At 35.2% G+C, this 19,977-nt stretch overlaps 2 protein-coding genes across 2 annotated transcripts; both read right to left on the reverse strand.

Annotated features, from left to right (window-relative positions):
- Positions 1–14,143: 14,143 nt before the first annotated feature.
- LOC132308797 (uncharacterized) lies at positions 14,144–18,517 on the reverse strand. The gene is made up of 4 exons (XM_059807023.1): positions 16,996–18,517; positions 16,719–16,868; positions 16,441–16,634; positions 14,144–14,409 (listed from the first exon to the last, which is right to left on the reverse strand). Exons 1-3 carry the CDS (start codon positions 17,326–17,328, stop codon positions 16,446–16,448), a joined length of 672 nt encoding a protein of 223 aa, XP_059663006.1. The 5' UTR covers positions 17,329–18,517; the 3' UTR covers positions 14,144–14,409; positions 16,441–16,445.
- A 95-nt stretch (positions 18,518–18,612) lies between these two features.
- On the reverse strand, positions 18,613–19,794 carry LOC132308803 (uncharacterized). Its single transcript, XM_059807037.1, has 3 exons — positions 19,426–19,794; positions 19,188–19,337; positions 18,613–19,083 (listed from the first exon to the last, which is right to left on the reverse strand). Exons 1-3 carry the CDS (start codon positions 19,723–19,725, stop codon positions 18,898–18,900), a joined length of 636 nt encoding a protein of 211 aa, XP_059663020.1. The 5' UTR covers positions 19,726–19,794; the 3' UTR covers positions 18,613–18,897.
- Positions 19,795–19,977: the final 183 nt, after the last annotated feature.

Here is a 19,977-nt window from a genome sequence, read left to right on the forward strand (position 1 = left end):
TCTCTCTCTCTCTCTCTATATATATATATTCCCTCTAAGATTAGAAATCAATTGCTTCTGAAACTGAAGTGCCTAAGCTATCTTTGTAGAGTGTTCCATAAGTTCATAAAACAGAGATCTCTGTCTATTCGTATCCATCAACTTAGGCCTCACAAGCACCACCAATACCACTTAGCCAAGACCAGCCTCAGCGGACCCAAATAAATACCATCAACAACAACCAAAAGATGCACCAGGCTTATGTGAGCTGTTAATCGGATCATTATCACACTGTTTATGGAAAGACATGATCTTGAGAGGGCAGTTCTCAAGCTTAGATTCCCTGCCATGAGAGCTAATGGGCAAGGATTATTAGCTACCACCTTCAGAAGCATGTGATATTGCCATGCAAATGTTGAGAACATGAGATCAATGGAGGATATAAATATGATGCATATATATGATTTGTTTTGAGGAGTAGGAGGTTAGTGGGTTGATCGCAGAATCCCCTTTTAGGCAATAGAAAAGCCTTTTAAGCATAGGTTACATGGAAAGTGTACAGACTGGTTGGATATTTGTAAGGTCCCCCTGTTTGTTGATGATGTGGAGAGAGCGTGTGCGCTTGCGCTCATGATGATTCTGATCTTTATGCCAGCTACAGTAGTCGAGTTTCTTTATTCTCCGTGGGACGTCAAACCATATAAATAAAATAAATAAATAAAAATGAAGTAGAAGATATCCCAGATTGCAAATGCGCAAATTTAAACTTGAAAAGGATCTTTTTGATGAAAAGGATCTTTTTGATTCTCAAAGGGGTTGACTGAAAAAGATCTCTTGTTCTTGTTGTAAGATCGTGTTTGCATATGTTTGGTAAAGAGAATAATACTATCCTTTTAGAATAATTGATTATGGGAAGTGTTTGAAAATGTGTTTTGGCACTCATTTTTTTATCATCACAATATTCTTTAGAAAATTGTCTCAATTATTCTATTTTCGTACCATGGGGTAGTAAGTGAAATTTTGAAATAGTTGATAATTTTTTTTTTTTTTTTTTTCATTAGCAAGAAACACTCACACATGCATCTACTTTGTCTCTTTGGGGATTCGAACCCTCACCATCTACTTTGGGAGGTAGAGAAGATATACCACTAGGCCACAAGGCCCTTGGTAAATAGTTGATATTTTGATGAAATGATAGAAAAGAAATTTTATAGTCTCAAAATCTAAATAATTTTTATTACTTGAAGTGGTTTTTTTGGGCTTTCATCCAAAGGAGACACTTCAAATTTTACTAACTGAGATATTTGGAAACAATACTTTTTTGTATGTACAATTAAAGGGGGAATGTTCAATATCGATTCTATTAGTACAATTTGTGGAGTTGATAAACTAATTCCTGTCGATGTCTATTTACCGTGGTGTCCACCTAAAATCACAAGCAGTTTAGATGGCTTCTATTTTAAAGGAATTTGGCTTGTCTTTGTGTTCTTCCTACCACTCTCCAAATTAATCAGCCGTGTTGTCCTTCCCCCGCCCACAATGATCCTCCTACCCCACCATAACACCCAACCGAGAATCAATAGTCTCCAACTTCAAACCTACCAACCAATCAAAGGTAAGGTTATTGAGGATGTATATCCATAAGACAAAATTGCCATTTGGATTTGTTACTCGTTAACAACTTACTACTCTAAGAGCTTAACATGGTTGTTAACATTACTTATGTAATCTGCCCGACATTGAAGAGGTTTTTCTTAAAAGCTAATGCCAACAACCTTGACTGAAAGGACTTCGAGATAATGAAGTTTGTCTGGAAGTCTGTTTGCTTCATCTCTCCTAAAATTAAATTTTTAGGGATAAGTCCTGCAAAAAAGTGCAAACAGAGTTTTTTTATTTTTTAAATGGATTATGGTGGAAGTTTTATTGTTAGTATAAAAGTGATGAACCAAAAGTAGTGCTTCCTGGGTAAAGATTGGTATGTTTTCTTCTCCTAGTAAATGATATTTTTGGTTTTTGCATATGTGCTTCGCTTGTCTTTCTTGCGTGGGAGGCATGGAAGTCACCATTTCCCATAGATGATCTCTCTCCATTTAGTGAGTTGTCCCCTTGCATAGAGAAAAAAGATAGAAATCCTTCTAGATCTTGATCTAGAATCTCATAGTATTGAAATGCAGTGTGTCAAACTTCATATAATTTTTCACTTGTCTATTTGTTTACTCAAGAAATTGTAGAATATTATGATTACTTAATCTTTGTGTTATTTACTCTCTAAATAAGATATGGGTGGCTGCTATTTTATATATTTATTGATATTTTGTTTTCAGTTAATTGTTTAACTGCTCTTTTGCATTTTCTAAATAATCTTAGCGAGCCTACATGTAACATACTCGTTATGTATGCATTGTGATTTGCATGTTATCAGTAAAAAGTTGCTGAGTTATATTGGGTGTGGTTTCATCAAGTGAAATTCTTTTATTTTAGTTGGAATAATAAAAGAAGTTGTTTCCTCGATTTTATGTAGTCGAATAATGGCAAAATATTTTGTTTTAATGATTCTTTCATTCAGCTTTACACGATCTGTCCAGCAAACTGAAAAGTGATTGTGATATTTTGTAAATATATGGTTTGGTAACAAAAGAATATATATAGGTTTGAAGGTATATGGCATTTTGCCTTAAAATTAGAAAGCCGAATGATTGCTTTCATTAAGCTCTGACATGTTTCAGTTGTAATCAAAAAAAGGAAGAAGAAAAAAAGAAAAGAAAAGGTGGGTGGTTGATAATTTCTACATAATTGATTCATACATCTTCTGCATGTTTAAAAGTATGAAAAGCTATGGTGAAATGTTAGGAAGCATAGTTTTATTGTGATATCTGCTTACTAAAGAATACAATACATCCATTGCTAAATTAGGAGAAAATAGGTTGATTTAACTGGATAATGTGCAGCATAATACGTAAACCAGTTATTGCATCTAGTGAGGAAACAATGTTTGATTTTAGGGAGCAGAAGGACAAGGAGATGTCAGGAGGCTCAAGTACTAGAATGTTTGCTAGCCAGTGAACACTAATATTGGATATAATTGAATGGCAAGAAAACGTTGTGCAGCTAATACGTAAATTAGCAACTACAGCCAGCATTGAATGCCATGAATGGTTGATTGAAATATTTGAATCTATATGCATGACACGCATACCTTTATATTTATATTTATATAATTTTTTTTTTTTTTTTTTTTTTTGTTATTTCAGGTGTTCTGAGATTATTGAAAGTACTATGCGAGGTCGAGCTTAGTTCCATTTGGATGGAAGGGATCGTAAACTACTTTATTTTGAATTTGGAATATTTATGTGCTTCGAATTTTGGTGTGTTGCATATATATTAAAGTTCTTAGTGAAACTCCTTCAAACGATTTTTTTTTTTTTTTTTAAATCTTAAAACTATGTGTATTGACAACTAAAGATGGTAGGTTTCTCTCACTCATGAGATTATAAATATTAATTGCAATTTGCTGCTAATAGTTGATTGTTGATCAAGGTCAGTACTTTATGTAGTTGTTGGTATGGGTAAATTAGTAGTCAAATTTAAAGAAATATGTGATGAAACTGATCTGGCATTTGTTTTAGAGTACAATTGTGGATGGATGGGAGTTACGCATGCATGTAATTGAATATGATCAAGTGTTGAACCTTAAATAAATTCCTTGATTCCTTCTTTGCAAATTGTTTGGCAGTGTAAAATTTTGTGCTTTGCACTAAAGTACAGAAGTATCAGAGGCAAAAGGTTTGTCATAAAAACAAACAGTAGCAGACTTTTGTGCATCAAAGTCCTTTTGAAAGTATGCTCTACCAACGGGCTCTAGCCTTGATGGTTTAAGCTTTCCTTCCCTCCCTGTTCAAGTCCAGTTAGCGACAAAATATAGTGGGCCTAAGGGTGTGTTTGGTTGGAGGGATAGGCAAGGGTGTGTTTGGATGGGTTGATTTGGAGGGATAGAGACAAAAAAGAATAGAAAGGATAGGGTGTGAGTTTGTTTGGGTGAGTTAAGTGGAGAGAAAAAAGAGAACAAGGAGAGAGAGCATAGTGAAGTAAGTGGTATTTTGATAATACACAAAATTGCCTCCACAAATCAATATACAAAAAAGTTATTCCATTCAAGTCCTAATTATATAACTATCCTTACTAACCTACTAGGGCAAAGAGAGTTTGCTTTAATTAATTTTTTGCGTATTTTGATTAAAAGTGTCCCTAAGAAATAAAAGAAAAGGGAACAATGGTTTGGGGGAACTAGGAACATGATGAAAGGGTAGGACAGTAATTTGATCATTATTCTTTCTTTTCTTTTCTCTCCTCTATCTTATCCAAACAATAATAATTGTCATTTCTTTTCTTTTCTCCCCTATCTATCCAAACATGAATAGAAATTATTAATATCTTTTTTTTTTCTCCTAATTAATACTATCATTTCTTTTCTTTTCTCTCATATGTATCCGATCTAGATTTACGAATTATTATAGATTATTCCTTGGTAGAATGGAAAGAATTAGGGGAAGAAGGGCTCACAGGGAATGAATGGAAGATCGAAAAATTGGAAGAAGAAAGGATTTTTGGGTTAGACGCATGGAATTAGCTAAGCATTTTATTCAAACAAATATAGAACCAAAATGGATGGTCTTGTGTCTATTACCAGTTCTTCCTCCCGAGTTGAGACCGATCATTCAGATAGATGGGGGTAAACTAATGAGCTCTCGTTGAATAGATTGTTTATTTATTGGTTTTCCCCGGCCCAGTATCATAAATAAAGGGGAATGGCTCGGTTATACCAGCTAGCCAAGCCAGAAAAAAATAGATTAGATATAAATGAGTTGAAAAAAAAAAAAAAGAAAAAAAAAAGGGAAGACTTTTTAAGTATGACCCGATTCCAATATGTGTGGTGGAATCAAATGGATTCCTACTTCAAGCAATGGGTTTACTATCTCAATTAAGAGGGGTCATGGAAAGAACGGGTTCAAAATCGCGATCAATTCCTTTTTCAAATCCTGCTGCAAAGTCGAACTTATTTACCCCGATTTTGTTCTTTCACTATTAGTTGACAAGGTCAAACTTATTCTATCTAATTATTTTTCTAGATAGTTTTCATGAATAATAATAAAAAAAATTTTAAAAAAAATCCTATGATTTTAAAAATCATTCGTTGTGCGGTGAAAAAAAAGAAGTGATGAAGTGACTTTAATACGTTATTCACAACAATCAGATTTTCGTCGAAACATAATCAAAGGGTCTAAGCGCGCTCAAAGACGTAAAATAGTTATTGAGGAACTGTTTCAAGCAAATGTGCAAGCTTTGCTATTCTACCCAAGCCTGGCTGAGGAAGAGTTACGGAGCGCGTAAAACAAAAAAATATGCTGATGGGGCTAGGCATACTATGTGTAATGGAAAGATTTGTACAAGTTATACATTTCATCACCACTTTATGGAAAATCATTAGGTATGAATATGTTAGCACCCTTGTTTGCTTGAACTTTCGGTGAAAAAAAGAAAAGGTAATGCTCGATGCTAGTTGTTCACATATTTTTCTAGCTCGTGTGCATGTGTGTACATGCAAAAGTTTTTTTGTCGGTAACCATCTTCTTTTATTTATAAATAAAAAATAGAAAGTTTGTGTTTAGATTTGTTTGGTGATAATTAAAAGCACTTTTAATAGTTATCAATATATGCTTAGTAGAATTTTTGAATGAAATTAATATTTGTGACTTTTAAAAATGAAGAAAGTGTAGAAAACATTCCTATAGTATATTTAAAGTGTATATCACACACTTCACATGCACAAAACAGTCTTAAAGTATTAATTTGGTACAAATAAATTCACGGGTCAATGAAACATTGACCAGATTACCTTTGCATGCACTTTTTTTTCATTATTTTAAAATAGATATTTTTTTTAAAAATGGCCAAAGAGGAATACCATTCACAAGTCTACAACGGTACAACCCAAAATACATATATGTATTTATGAGAATAAAAAATGGAGCAAAAGGAAGAGAAAGAAGGGCTGCCGGACCTTTATGCATGAGAGCGTAAGCTCTGTTCGGGTAAAATAGATTCATGCAAAGGCTGTGATCTAATGCGGGTGGGATGAAAGAATTTTTTAAAAACAAAACGAACAAAAAAAATAGAGCAAAAGGAAGAGAGAAAAAGGTCACCGTTAGCGACTATGGTCACCATTTCCGGTGACTGTGGGTCGCCGGACCTCCATGAACAAGAGCTTAAGTTTTCTATTCGTGCAAAACAGATCCCTGCAAAGGCTGGGATCTAGAAAATTGGAGCAAAAGGTAAAGAGAGAAGGGTCAACGCTGGCTGCCGAACCATCGCCAAAACAAAGGCCGGCGACGATGGTCGACATTTCCAGCTACTGATCCATTCACTAGAGCGTAATGTCATGCCCCGCCTATGGAGGTTGTTCACGCAGACGCTGAGGAGGACGCTGCATGGCAACTGCATGGCGAGTGGAGTTTCTAGAGTCTTCCGGAGTTGTCTAAAGTTGTGTGGAAGATTCTAGATATGTGTAGTATATTCTAGAGTTCTCTAGAATTGTGTGGAGTAGTATGGAGAGTTCTAGAATGTTGTAGATACTAGTAGATAAGTATGGAAGTATGAAGAAGGTGGGAGAAGGTTTTAGAAAATCGATCTCCACCGTTGATTAGAATGCATCCTAGCCATCCAACACTAGTAAACGCACGAGAGGAGTGTGTTGGCTAAGGTGTGCACGGAAGTTAGGCTGACCAAGTACTTGCAAGAGTAGAAGCAACGTCTTGGTGTCGCACGGGAGTAGCTAGAGTGGTGCTAAAACTCTAAGCCCGTGACAGTTGGTATCAGAACAAGTTCGTCAAGGGAACTTTGTTGGAGTAGACATGGCTAGCGGAGGAGACCAACAAGTCCATGTCTTGGAGCAGAGCTTGGAGGAGAAGCTTGCCACATACTTGGTCTACACGGAGACCAAGTTTAACAGGCTCGAAAGAAGGATGGCGGAGCTCTACGAGCTGATTGATAGCATCGCCAACAAGGCACGAGAGAAGGAAATGAACTTACATGATCGAGTAGACGACTTGCGCGTGGAGATTGCTGAGTGCAAGAAGGAGTTCTCCCAGGTGCGCGAGGTCGTGGTGAAGCCAAGGAAGAAGAAAGCGCCAGAGCCCAAGGAGTATGATGGGGCAAGGAATGCGCGCCAGATTGACAACTTCTTCTGGCACATGGAGCGGTACTTCAAGTGCATAGAGATCGAGGATGATGAGGAGAAGGTGCAGACAGGCACCATGTACCTCACGGACACTACCGCTCTATGGTGGAGGCAGCGTTTCACCGGTAAAGGCGCAAGAGCGGTTGACACATGGGAGGAGTTCAAGAGGCAGCTCAAGAGGCAGTTATACCCTAAGTGCATCGAGGACCTCGCCATGATCAACCTAAGGAGCCTGAAACAGAAGGGCAACATAAGGGAGTATGTGAAGGAGTACTCCAACTTGATGCTGGAGATCCCAGAGATGCCGGAGCGGTAACGCGTGTGCTTGTTCATTGATAGGTTACAGTCTTGGGTAGCCACAAAGCTGAGAAGGAGGGAGCCTAGAGACTTGGCATCCGCATACATCGACCACTGTCCAGTGATAACTCAATTACACCAACATTTGGTAATTAACCACCCCCGCCACTACATTCACGTACAAAATTAAAAACATTTCAACACTAAATTGTAATAATAGCAACCACATTGTTAACGTAATTTGCCACACGTTACTTATACACAAACTGATTTTGAGTGAGTAAAACTTAATTACATTACCCAATGGCCATGTACACAATAAATCCAAATATTTTACATGTTGCAAAAAAAATAATGCATTTTGAGTCTACATCTTTACAAAATTAAGTCCAACTACAAAAACTAGCAAAAAGACATTTCCTACTCCAAGCTAAGGCTGAGTGGGATTACCCTCGGCTACTTCTTTTCCATGACCTAAAAAATGTAGAATATGATGGGGTGAGCAATATGCTCAGTAGGTGACACTTAAGACACGTCTCTTGTGTCCCCGTGAATCTAAACATAGAATAGATCAATGGAAGTAGGGATCATACAATGTAGGGGTAATACAACGTTCCAACCAAACACTAATACATATAATACAATGCCGTGGAATGCAAATGCATGCCAATGTCGCTCCCCATTTTCTTTTCTCAAAACCAACTCTTTCAAACTGTTTATGTAACCCCCTTTGGTACCCCCTTAGCGCCGAGAGAAGGATTGGTTACTGTCCCTAGACCATTGGTGACTCCGCAGCGTCATCGTAGGGCCCAAATAGCTCAGTCATGTTAGGGCAATCTCCCTAGTTCCCTCTAGGTTACATTAACCTACCGGCCCGTTGGTGACTCCGCAGCGATCGGATTTTATCAAAACAATTCTTCAACATACTTTCCCAAAACTCCCCTTTTTTCGTTTCAAAGTCAATTCTTCGCATTTCTTGCCCAATGTAAATGTATAAATGCATTTATGTCATGCCAATATTCATCATTTCACAATTAGCTCAAATTTAATTAGCAAGTCACAATTCATAAAAATTTCTAGGAAGCTACAACATACTTTCATACAATAGCATCTAGCATGATAGGCATATAAAGAATCAACATATAGGCATGCTCTTCACATAGACCATTTATCACACATAATTGCACAAAATTGATAAGTATACATCACAACTAATCAATTGGCTAGAAACTATACAAATTGAGCATACCAAACAATCATTTAAGAGAGATTAACTCACAAAAGCACAAGAACTCATGGATTAAGAGTCCCTACCTTGATTTTGAGCAAATCCCTTAAAATGGACCAAGAATTTCGAAAATGCTAGGAAGCTCCAAATCTAAAATTGTTGGTATGGATACGTAGGCCTTGCCGTGGGCTTCGATTTGCCTCAAACGGCACTTAAAACTTCCAAGAATTGAGTGAGTAATCAAGATCCAAAGCTTGCTTCTCAATTTGAAAGAAAAAGGAAAAGGAAATGAGAGAGAGAGAAAAAAGCCACGGGGAGAGAGAAAAATGGGTGAGAATTGTGGTCTCTAGACCACTTAGAGGTGTGAGTGGTGGGCTCCACAATTTTATTTTCTTTTCCCTTTTTCTTTATTCTTTCATTTTACACCTCATACACATAAGTGCACCATATACAAATATCACTTAACCCACATAAATTAAAATGCACAAATGCAATTGGGCTTTACTACAATCCCCGCACGCAAGACGTGAAAAGACGAAAATGCCCTTGCGGCGACAAAAACTCCAGAAAAATGAAAAATGCCGAAAATTGGAAACGTTACAAGTTGTGTCGAAGATTCTAGATATGTGTAGTATATTCTAGAATTCTCTAGAATTGTGTGAATTAGTATGGAGAGTTCTAGAATGTTGTAAATACTAGTAGATAAGTATGGAAATGTGAAGAAGGTGGGAGTAGGTTCTAGAGAATCGATCTCCACCGTTGGTTGGAATGCATCCTATCCATCCATTAGGGATGGGGATGCCTATAAATAGGAGTAGGACTTCATTTTGTAGCCAACAAGTCCTGGAGTGAACCTTGAGAGCATTGTAGAGAGTTTGAGTTCTAACCTTGTACAAAACATTCTTTGAAGTAATAGAAGTGTTCTTTCCTTGCCAACTTAAGTGCCTTAGTGTACGTGAGTGTGTAAGCCAAGTGAGGAGAGGGCGAGGGCCACTACAACACTAGTAAGTGCACGAGGGGAGTGTGTTGGCTAAGGTGTGCACGGGAGTTAGGCTGACCAAGTACTTGCAAGAGTAGAAGCAACGTCTTGATGCCGCACGAGAGTAACTAGAATGGTGCTGAAACTCTAAGCCCGTGACAGTAAGCTCTCTCTGTTCGTGCAAAACAAATCCCAGCAAAGGTTGGGATCTGGTGTGGTGCATACAGGTGAGCTCGCTTTGATTTGGGTTTGACCCAAATTGAAGCGGGCCAACCCAACAAAAAAAAAATATCTAAACAAAACCCTATGGACATTTTTAGAAGAGTAAAAAAGCGAAACTGGCATTATAGGATTATTTTATTTCAAACTTTTTGTAAAAAATAATTTGAAGGGACTTTCCTCAACAATGTTAAAACATTAAGGGTTTTAAGTACGCTTTCTAAAGAGGGAGGCAAAGTGTTACAAAGAATATACGTTATGGGCGTTTCCTCTTAAATTGTTAAAACGTTAGGTAAAAGTTTTTTTTTGAAAAAAAGAAAAGAAAATTGTCTTTTTTATCATTATTATTGTTTTTTTATAAAGGCAATTTGATTTCTCTTTTTATAAAGTTGTAACTTGTTATATTATTATTATTATTATTATTATTATTATTATTTATTTAAAAAATGGCCTAACGTTCAATTAAGCTCCTTAATTTATTTTTTTTTTTTAAAATTTTGCAAATAAGTACCTTTGCAGGAAAAAAAAAATTAAACAAAATAAAATAGAAAATGTTATGAGAACCAAACTAAACAACCGAATGAGAGGTTAAGTTCGACGTGGCTCAACCGTCAAATTATTTTCTAGAAGTATAAACGCGTAAGATGCTCTACCTCTTCGTTTCTATCTCCTCACTTCCTCTAATTCTCAATTTTTTTTCTTTATTCAATCTTATCTTAATTGATTCTGGTTTTGTCTCTCACCTTTTGATTTTGCAAAATTGAAGATAGATAAAAAATAAAAATTAAAATAAATTAAATTAAAATTAAAATTTAGTGAGAAGGAAACCTAATGGTTATCTCCGAATTGTCACTGAATTTCACATGGTTAAACCACGTCAAGTTCATTAAATATTTCTAAAGTGTGAAAATTCAAAGTGATCTCTCGCCTTACGTGTCTTGAGTGGATCCTACACCCATCATAGTTGTCCTCAACCTCAGAACATGGATTCTATTTACAGAATAACAGTCCACCATTTTTGATCTACAATCTAAATCCAAACTCCTTCCCATCAATGATTTCAAAACAAAAAGAAAAAATGAAGTGCAGAAAATAAAAGGAAAATTGGGGAAAATCCTAATATAATGAAGGTGCCATTATCTTCTAAAATTGTTTCCTTGATCAATTATAAAGCACAGATACTCCTCTCAGGGGTCCCGTTCCAATATCGAACACTTTTCGGACACATGTCCGACACTTCTGTGAAATGTCCAGAAATTATTTTTTATTGGACACGGCTCAGACACGCGGAGGACACGGGATGGACACGGCTCAGACACGCGGAGGACACGGGATGGACAAGGCTCGGACACGGGGGACACAGCGGGGTATATTTTGTAATTTTTTTTTAAGATAAATGGGGTACCTAATGTAATTTATTAATTTTAAAAGTAAAATTTTGAAAAAATAAAAAAAACAACTACAGACAAGAGAGTACTACACAGTAATTTTATTTTCTCTCACTTCCTCTCTCAGTTTCTCCTCTTCTTCAATTATCTCTGTAAATGAACATGACCTTTTTTTTTTTTTTTTTTTTAAAGTTACATGAATAAGACATTGTGAAAGACTGAAAGTATATATGTTTATTCATGTACATATTTAGCCCATTATAGCTATATCTCTTCTGTATATCTTCTTTTGGAATTTGGATCAACTTTATTTTTCATTTATTTTCTGTTTTGTCTTGTCTAAGTTTTTCTTATAACAGAGATAAAATTATTGAAATTGGTCATGTTATTTATTGTTGTTTCATTTGCAATTTTGTATTTATATATACTTGTTTGTTATTAGAAAATGAATGTGCAGGTTATAGTAATTATATTTTGAATATATAATTATATAATTATTACGCCTATAAAACTATATATATATATATATATATATATATATATATATATATATATATTACTTTATAGGCGTATCATTGCCGTGTCCGTATCCTATTTTTTTGAAATTTGTCGTGTCGCCATATTCGTGTCGTATCCGTGTCCCATGTTCGTATCCGCGTCCGTATTCGTGCTTTATAACTAATCAGAAAACAAAAGTATAAATTTAACAAAGAGAATATACAATGGAAGCATATATGTATATATATATACACAAAGATATAGATATGAGTGTATCAATATCTATTTGGAACTGGATATCACCGGGGAGACCGTCTTCAATATTGTACAGAGGGGGCTTGTGTTGGCTAGATTTCTTCTTAACAGCATTTCATTATTACACATATATTTATTTGTTTGTTTGGATCTATCGATTTCATTTCCATGAGTTCTGATTTGGCCGCAATCCACACTGACCACAGTCGGAATCTGCTCACATATTATACTACTTTTTTTTAAATAAAATAAATTAAATTAAATTAAATATTGAAACTCATCATATGATGAACAGAGCTTTTGGGACTGGGTAGTGGGCACACCCTTTTTCTTTCTTTTTTCCTATCGGTTTTTTGGTTTTTTGTTTTGTTTTTTGTTTGTTTGCATTTATCGATTTCATTGCATGAGTTTCCAAACTGTAAATCGTTGTCATTGTGTACTATAATTAAAACTTGGAGTTTGATCCAGTTTGTGCGGTTGAATACAAAACCCATAAAATTTGGAGTTTGATCCAGTTTGTGCGGTTGAAGACGAAACCCACCCAAATCACGTGAGTTGAGAAAGGAAGTTGAATCCTACCTGTCTTAAAAGACATAGAATGAATCCTATTTGTCTTTAGCCACGTCAGATTCAATGAAATTTCGGGAATTACTCTTCGGATTTTCTATCGTTATTCATGTAGGAAACTAGTTTTGAAAATATTGTATTCGACCAAACTTTGAGCTAAAATAAAAGTGAATCTCAATAAGAATTTTTGGTAAATAACAGTGAAATGCGTTCTCTATGGGAGTAAGATGGATGTGATATATTGTGTTGATATTGAGTTTGTGGTTAGATTTTATAATATACACAACAATCAATATTCTAGGCATCAAACATTTAAAATTAAAAGAGCAAAATAAGAAGGGGTTGAAAATGAATGAGAAACAAGCATCGAACATTGTTCCAATTATCATAGGTATTTTTTTTTTTTTTTTTAATTACCCTTTTTCCAATATCCTCGTAAGATTAAGCATGTCCAAATTATAGTAATATCTATTTACATTTTCCTTCATACATGGTTTACCAACAAAAGTAATAATAATTATGTGTGAAAGTTATGTACGGTATTACATCACTGATGGTAAAGTTTGCTGCGAAACTCTTAAATTCCCTTTTTAAGGGGTCATTATTTCTTCAAACTTGTAACTTTTTTAATAAATTTGTTTTCATATTTTTACTTCCAAAATAATACAACAAATATAACATTATCAAACATACTTCGGAATAATTTAACACACTCCAAACAGACATGCTGCTTCTGTTTTGGATAAAAACAAAAGTTGTCGCTAAACATGTCCTTTATGTTTCAAATAAGAAGTAATTACCAAGCATGATGGTAAAACACCTCGTGGAAGAATTGGTTAAGAACTACACTTAAAAGCGACTTAAAAAGACACAGTATAGGCACTTGAATAGATAACGCATCCCACAAAAGCCATACAAAGACCAAATAGAGCCCCTAAACTCTTAAAAATCTACTCTCCCACTGATTTACAATTTCTCCCAATAATCCAACCCAAAGAAGAAGAACAAGAAAAAACACAAAGAATGACAATAGAGAATTTCAGTTCATCAATAGGAGTCTCATCGCCATAAAAGAGATCTCTTATTCCGTACCCTCTATAACACCACCAAACACAGGCGTCACCCTCCAAAAGTGAGGGCCTTAGAAACCAACTATATAATCTCTCAAAGCCTCTATCATGCCTCTTGAAGACCGAGGCATGATAGAGGAAGCTCCAAAATTGCTACCTCAAAACTACTTATAGTTCCAAATCAATCTAACAGTTTCAACCGTCGCCTTTAAAGACTCCAATATAAAATCTAGGGATGAGATTAAAGAATGTCCTTAAAGCTATATTTCACTTGGGCAAACCGTGGAAACATGGATGAAAAAGATGGTGGTAATGAATATTCCTCGAGGACAAGGACATGGCAACACATATATGCATGTATAAATTGTATTTATGTAGACATATATGTATGTATAATAGGAAAAGAGCCAACTTTCCAACTCCATGGGGGAGAAAAAAGACGTTCCCACATTTCTTGGATAAGATACACTACTATTTAGATTTCAACAAAAAAACTAATAATAAGGTTGTCAATGAAATTTTATAGAAGTGGAATTAGTCGCACTTCATTCAACAATTAGTTTAACTGGAGATACCATTTTTTGCACAAGCACCATTACTGTTGCTCCTGTCAACACCGCCAAACATCCTTCATATGTCAATTTTAAGGCTGGAATAATTATTGCTTTTCGGATGATAATCTCACAGATGAAAACCTATTAAAAAAAAAAAAAGTAAAGGATCAGTTTGCAATTAAACTAAGACATGCTCCAAACTAGTCACGTAGCATATTTTTCTGCATTCTCCAAACTAATCAATTATGTATCTAAAGATTCACGAAAATAGCACAAAGGTTATGTTATACTCATATGAAAGTAAAACACTGAAACAGAAGCACCAATTTAAAAACAAAATCACATTGGATAGAACATGACCCCCCCTTAGATAATACTCTGATGCGTAAAGTAAAACATTGAAACAATGCTCCAATTAAAAAACAAAATCACATTGGATAGGACATGATCACTTAGATTATACTCTGATGCGTGCTCCAATGCATATGCATCTGAAGGATCGTAAGTCTACCAAGGCCACCAAAGGTCACTTCTAACCAACACAAAGTCCCTAAAAAAATAAAGAATATATGAATAAATGTAAATATCACTTCCTTTGATCTCTTCTATAGTTGTTGGGATAATGGATTTGAGTCCACAAACCTTTTTTTGCATCTCATTCCATAATTGTTCAGAGGTCATCCTTTTAACACAATCAAATTAAGACCATTGATTTTTCCTACTTTCATATTGTTCTTTTTTGTAGCTCTTTCCATCTTCATTCTAGACATTGTTGGAGTGCCATTTTTTTTTTTTTGTTTTTTGGGTTACGTAAATACTTACACACCCCCACAAATGCCCATTGTGGGGCATGAACCCCTTACCTCCACTTTAAGGGATGACAAGTTATACCAGCTAAGCTAATGGCCAAATGATAACATTGTTAGAATACCACTCAACCAATACAAATGTCAATATTAACAAACAATAAAACTATTTGATATTGTTTTTCTTTAACTCGACAATCACGTTGACAAAAAAATTTGCTTGTAGTATTAGTATAATGCACGAGGATTGGGATTCCATTGAAATCCAAGAACCCAGTCACTTGACATCATCATCCCCATTTAAACAAGGGCTACTAAAGTTTAGTGTAACATAAATGACACAGCAAATGCTTCACAAATATAAATAGTCTAAAATGCCCACAACTCGATCAAGATATTCCTGCATATTTTCCAATCCAACCTTAGGTAAGAAAAAAAGTATAAAGGAAAACAAAACATCAAACATTGTTGACTACTTTGATGGACATACCGAGTATGCTTCTATAGAGAGGGAACGACCCCATTCTTATACTTAACTTACACGTTCCAATGCAAACGAAGATATCCCTATACCACCAAGAAAGACTTCATTTTAACCCACAAAAAATTCACCAACAAAATAACTATGTTCTTCATCACCCAAACCTTCTCCATCCTCTCACTCCTCTTTCATTATCCTTACCCACTACTTCTTCATTCCCCTATTTTCTTCTCCAATATCATTATTCCCGTGTTTTTTATTTCTCTTTCCTCGTGCTAGACAAAGAAGCAATTTTGTACATCTATGACCAGCATTCCAAAATTTCAGCAAAAGAATCCCCATCGTCTTTGAATGTACCAATTTTTCTCTCGACTCAAATTTGCACTTCTAAGTTTCATGAACTAACAAATGTAGAACCATCATCAATCAACACAGTCGAATTGCTGCCAACACAAATCTTCTCATAACCATTTTCCCCATTCATCTCAATTTTGAAAACTGAGTCCAAACATTTTAACATATTACTTCCACAACCATGTTCTCTCTTACATGCTCTACTATTTTATGAAGAACATGAAACGCCTTGTCAGTTTAACATCTCCAGCAGACAAACCATCACCGCTCAAAAGACCTCTTCATCAGTTCCCACGACTCTTATCTCAACCAATTTCAGTGTCAACAACCATAAATGAAACCGCAAGACAACCACCACTAACATCGCCAATATGAACCTAGGACATGATGGTTGGTAGAATCTATATAATCATAATAATAATCATCCTATGTGTCAGCTACTTTGTGCTCTTAACAGTAGATGGATTTAATGAAGCCCTATGTATTATTACTAATATTAGCTTGTAAAATATAATTAATGAAGAAATTTACCTTGATCAAGGAGTAGATTTAGGCCAACATGAATAAACTCGGTGCTCGTTGTTAATTCCCGCCAAAACCTTAGCTTGAAAGATTTTAGGCTGGTCATCATCATCATTCTTGGCCTCAAAAGTAATATAACAAATGACACCAACAGCAACCTGTGAATTTGCCTTCTGAACGTTCAAAAACTTGTAATTTGTATCCTACAAGAGATTTTATATAATTAAAAATAAAGAGTCAGAAAAATAAAATAGACATCTAATATATCTATATACATACAAACATACATTTTCCTGATTGTAGCTTGTAATTGCTAAATCTGAGAGAGTGTTGAGAAGTTCAAGTGTCTTGGGGTATGTGGAGAGTTCGAGAAGTGGCAAAATTATACCAACTATATTTGCAGATCTTATATCAGGAAATTCATCAACATCAAAGCCCTATAAGAAACAAAGCTATATTAGCCAAAAAAATACATTTTAGGGCATTATTCCTATAATGAAACAAAACTATATTAGCCAAATAAACACATTTTAGGGCATTATAGAATAGAGAATGAACACGTACCCTGCTTTCCTTAACCTGTTTTGAGTGTTCAAACAACAATTTTTGGATCTGCTCATCATCATCGGAATTTACATATTCCTCTTCCTCATATTCCTTATATTCCACTTTCTGGGGATGTGTAGATATCTGCCTATTGTTCATCCAACTTAAATCTGGCTCCCCGAAAAACCTTTTTTGCAATTCATCGTAATCAAAATCATCGTTAACGACTTCATCCAACTCCTGCTTCTTCTCGCCATCATCAGTTTCATCCAATTCCTGCTTCTTCTCATCATCACCAAGTTTCTGTTTCTTTTTTGCAGAAAAGGCATCATCAGCACCGTCCGAAGCCATATTGACAGGTTACATTGCAAAACAGAAAAAGAAAACCCTGCCTCCATTTGGATGTTCGGCCAATTTTTTTTTATAAAAAAAACCCTAACATGGTTTAGGTCATTCCCTTTATCCTCCTTTGATCGCAGGCCGCCTCTACTTGTTTGCCCAACCACCTTTACCCAACTGCCTTTACAGCTGATTCCATCAACATACATGAAATGGATCCCCAATGCTTAAAAAATCAAAATTTGTTATATTTTTATTCCCCGAACATAACAAAAACATGAAATGGAATTACCAAGAAGGTAATAAAAATAATAATAATATAAAAAAAACCATTTATTATTATTACTATTATTATTTTATATTGTTTTTGCTAAGGTGGTGTTATTACCCTGCTGAATTTCCAGAAAACACGAAGTAAAAACTATTTTCAAACAGGACGTATATATTTTGTTCACGTCAAGGCTTGAACAATATTTGCAACGAATCCGGTCACTTTGCAACAAACTGTCCTAAAAAAGGAAAGAGTGCCTCTAAAATGATCAAGCATTTACAAACAGATAATCTCTATGTTGTCTATGGTCACGAGCTTTTTGACTCCGAAGATATTCTATACGAGATCTCCAGTCAAACCTCGAGTTCTACAAACAGTGACACCGATAGTGATACCGGTAGTGATATCGACACTATCTGTTTGATCAACTTCACTCCTTCTAAACCAGAAGAAGACACCTCAATTAAACTTAGTGATATCATTGGCGAAGAAGTTCAGTTTTCAAACGAACAACTCATTCAGTTTGACAAACTCCAAATTAGAATTAGGGTTGCTCGAGCCTTAGGCAATATTATAGTTCCCTTATTTAAGTTATAGGCCCTGAGATTCCAAATATTTTGAGAGGCCCTAGGCGAACTTTCAAATGTGAGGCCCTTAAGTTTCACACGCGCAAAAAAAAAAAAAATCAAATTCTATAGCTAATATAATATAATTGTGCGCCTGTGTATTGTGCATAAGACAACTAACTAATAACTATAAATTTATCACCACCAACAAATAATTGTGCGCATGTACAATGTGCATAAGACAGCTAACTAATAAGTATAAATCTATCACCACCAATAAATAATTGTACGTTTGTACAGTGTGCTTAAGACAACTAACTAGTTACTATAAATTTTTATCACCGCCAATAAATAATTGTGCGCCTGTGCAGTTATCATAAGACAACTAACTAATAACTATAAATATATCATCACCAATAAATAATTGTGCACATGTGTAGTGTGCATAAGACAGGTAACTAATAACAATAAATTTATCAATTAAAGAGTGCAAAAGTTTCACAGGCACAAAATAAAAAATGAAGACGACAGTTTACTAGAGAACAGAAAACTGCAGCTTCTTTTACATTCATTGTTTATATAGCAAATAAATTTGATGATTACAGATGACAAATATATGTGGAGATGAGGTGACTATGTATATATAGGAGACTGAACTTGTAGTACTGAAGAAGTAATGGGACTTTTAGGTTACATGTGGCATCCACTATCATATATAGTTTTGTCTTTCACTCTTTACCTTGATCAAGGAGTAGGTTTAGGACAACATGAATAAACCTGGTCCTCTTCAACTCCCGCTAAAGCCTTAGCTTGAAACTCTATAGGCTGCTCGTCATCAGCAATCTTGGCCTCAAAAGTAATATAAAAAAGGAAACCAGCAACCATCTTTAAATTTGCCTTCACAACCTTCACAACCCTGTAACATTCACCCTGCAAGAGAATTTACAATTAAAAAAGGGGTTAGAGAAAGAAAATGGGCATCTAATATGTTCATCAAAAAGGAGAAACGAAAAAAAGAATAAAACAATACATACACTTTTACTATTGTAGTCTGTAATTGCTAACTTTGTGAGCTTGTTGACAGTCTCTAGTAGGGGGGTGTTGGTGAAGAGTTGGAGAACTGGCTTAATTAATCCCATTACACATCTAGATCTTAAATAGGGAAAGTCATCAACATCAAAGCCCTATTAGAAGAATACACTAAAAGATTAGCCAAATATACATATGAAACGTATTGAGGGCATAACATTACAGAATAGAAGCTACACGTACCTTGCTGTCCTTAACCTGTTTTGAGTATTTGCTCATCTCTTCTTGGAACAAATCCTCGTCTTCAGAATCAGAATAGGTTTGTGTACTGATCTCAGCAGGTTTTCCCTTCTGCATTTTATACCAATTTAACTCGTCAGCAGTAGGCTCCCTGGAAAACGCTTCTCGAACAAATATATCATCATCGTCAGATCCATCCAATGGCCGCTCTTCCTTCTCGCCATCATCAATTTCATCACCAAGTTTCCGGCTCGTTTCTACTGGTGTGGAAAGGTCTTCAGCATCATCCAAAACCAACTTCATCTTCAGAGGTTTAATTTGGAATACTGAAAACAAAAACCCTAACAATTGATTAGGCGGTTCCGTTCTTGGATGGGAGCTATAATTGCTATTATATATGCGGGGCTCGCAGTTTCACACGTTATAATTTTAACACGATTTTTAAATTTCTATAATTAAAATAATTCGTAAGACAAGTAATTAATGAGTATAAATTTATTGCCATTGATAAATAATTATGTATACGTGTATAAGATAAACTAATTAATAATTATA

This window comes from Cornus florida, unplaced genomic scaffold, assembly GCF_030987335.1.
Source record: "Cornus florida cultivar Cherokee Brave unplaced genomic scaffold, ASM3098733v1 CherokeeBrave_3.0.0_Hap2_Chr01, whole genome shotgun sequence".
Classification (NCBI taxonomy): Eukaryota; Viridiplantae; Streptophyta; class Magnoliopsida; order Cornales; family Cornaceae; genus Cornus; species Cornus florida.

Bases quoted from the DNA above. Each gene is read 5' to 3' on its own strand.
- LOC132308797 (XM_059807023.1), bottom strand. From the start codon at position 17,328: ATGGCTTCGGACGGTGCTGATGATGCCTTTTCTGCAAAAAAGAAACAG. The intron at 16,869-16,995 runs GTACGTGTTCAT...TGTTTCTTATAG, and splicing joins AACAGGTTAAGGAAAGCAGG to GGCTTTGATGTTGATGAATT. The intron at 16,635-16,718 runs GTATGTTTGTAT...AATCTCTTGTAG, and splicing joins CAAGCTACAATCAGGAAAAT to GATACAAATTACAAGTTTTT.
- LOC132308803 (XM_059807037.1), bottom strand. From the start codon at position 19,725: ATGAAGTTGGTTTTGGATGATGCTGAAGACCTTTCCACACCAGTAGAA. The intron at 19,338-19,425 runs GTACGTGTAGCT...TTCTTCTAATAG, and splicing joins AACAGGTTAAGGACAGCAAG to GGCTTTGATGTTGATGACTT. The intron at 19,084-19,187 runs GTATGTATTGTT...ATTCTCTTGCAG, and splicing joins CAGACTACAATAGTAAAAGT to GGTGAATGTTACAGGGTTGT.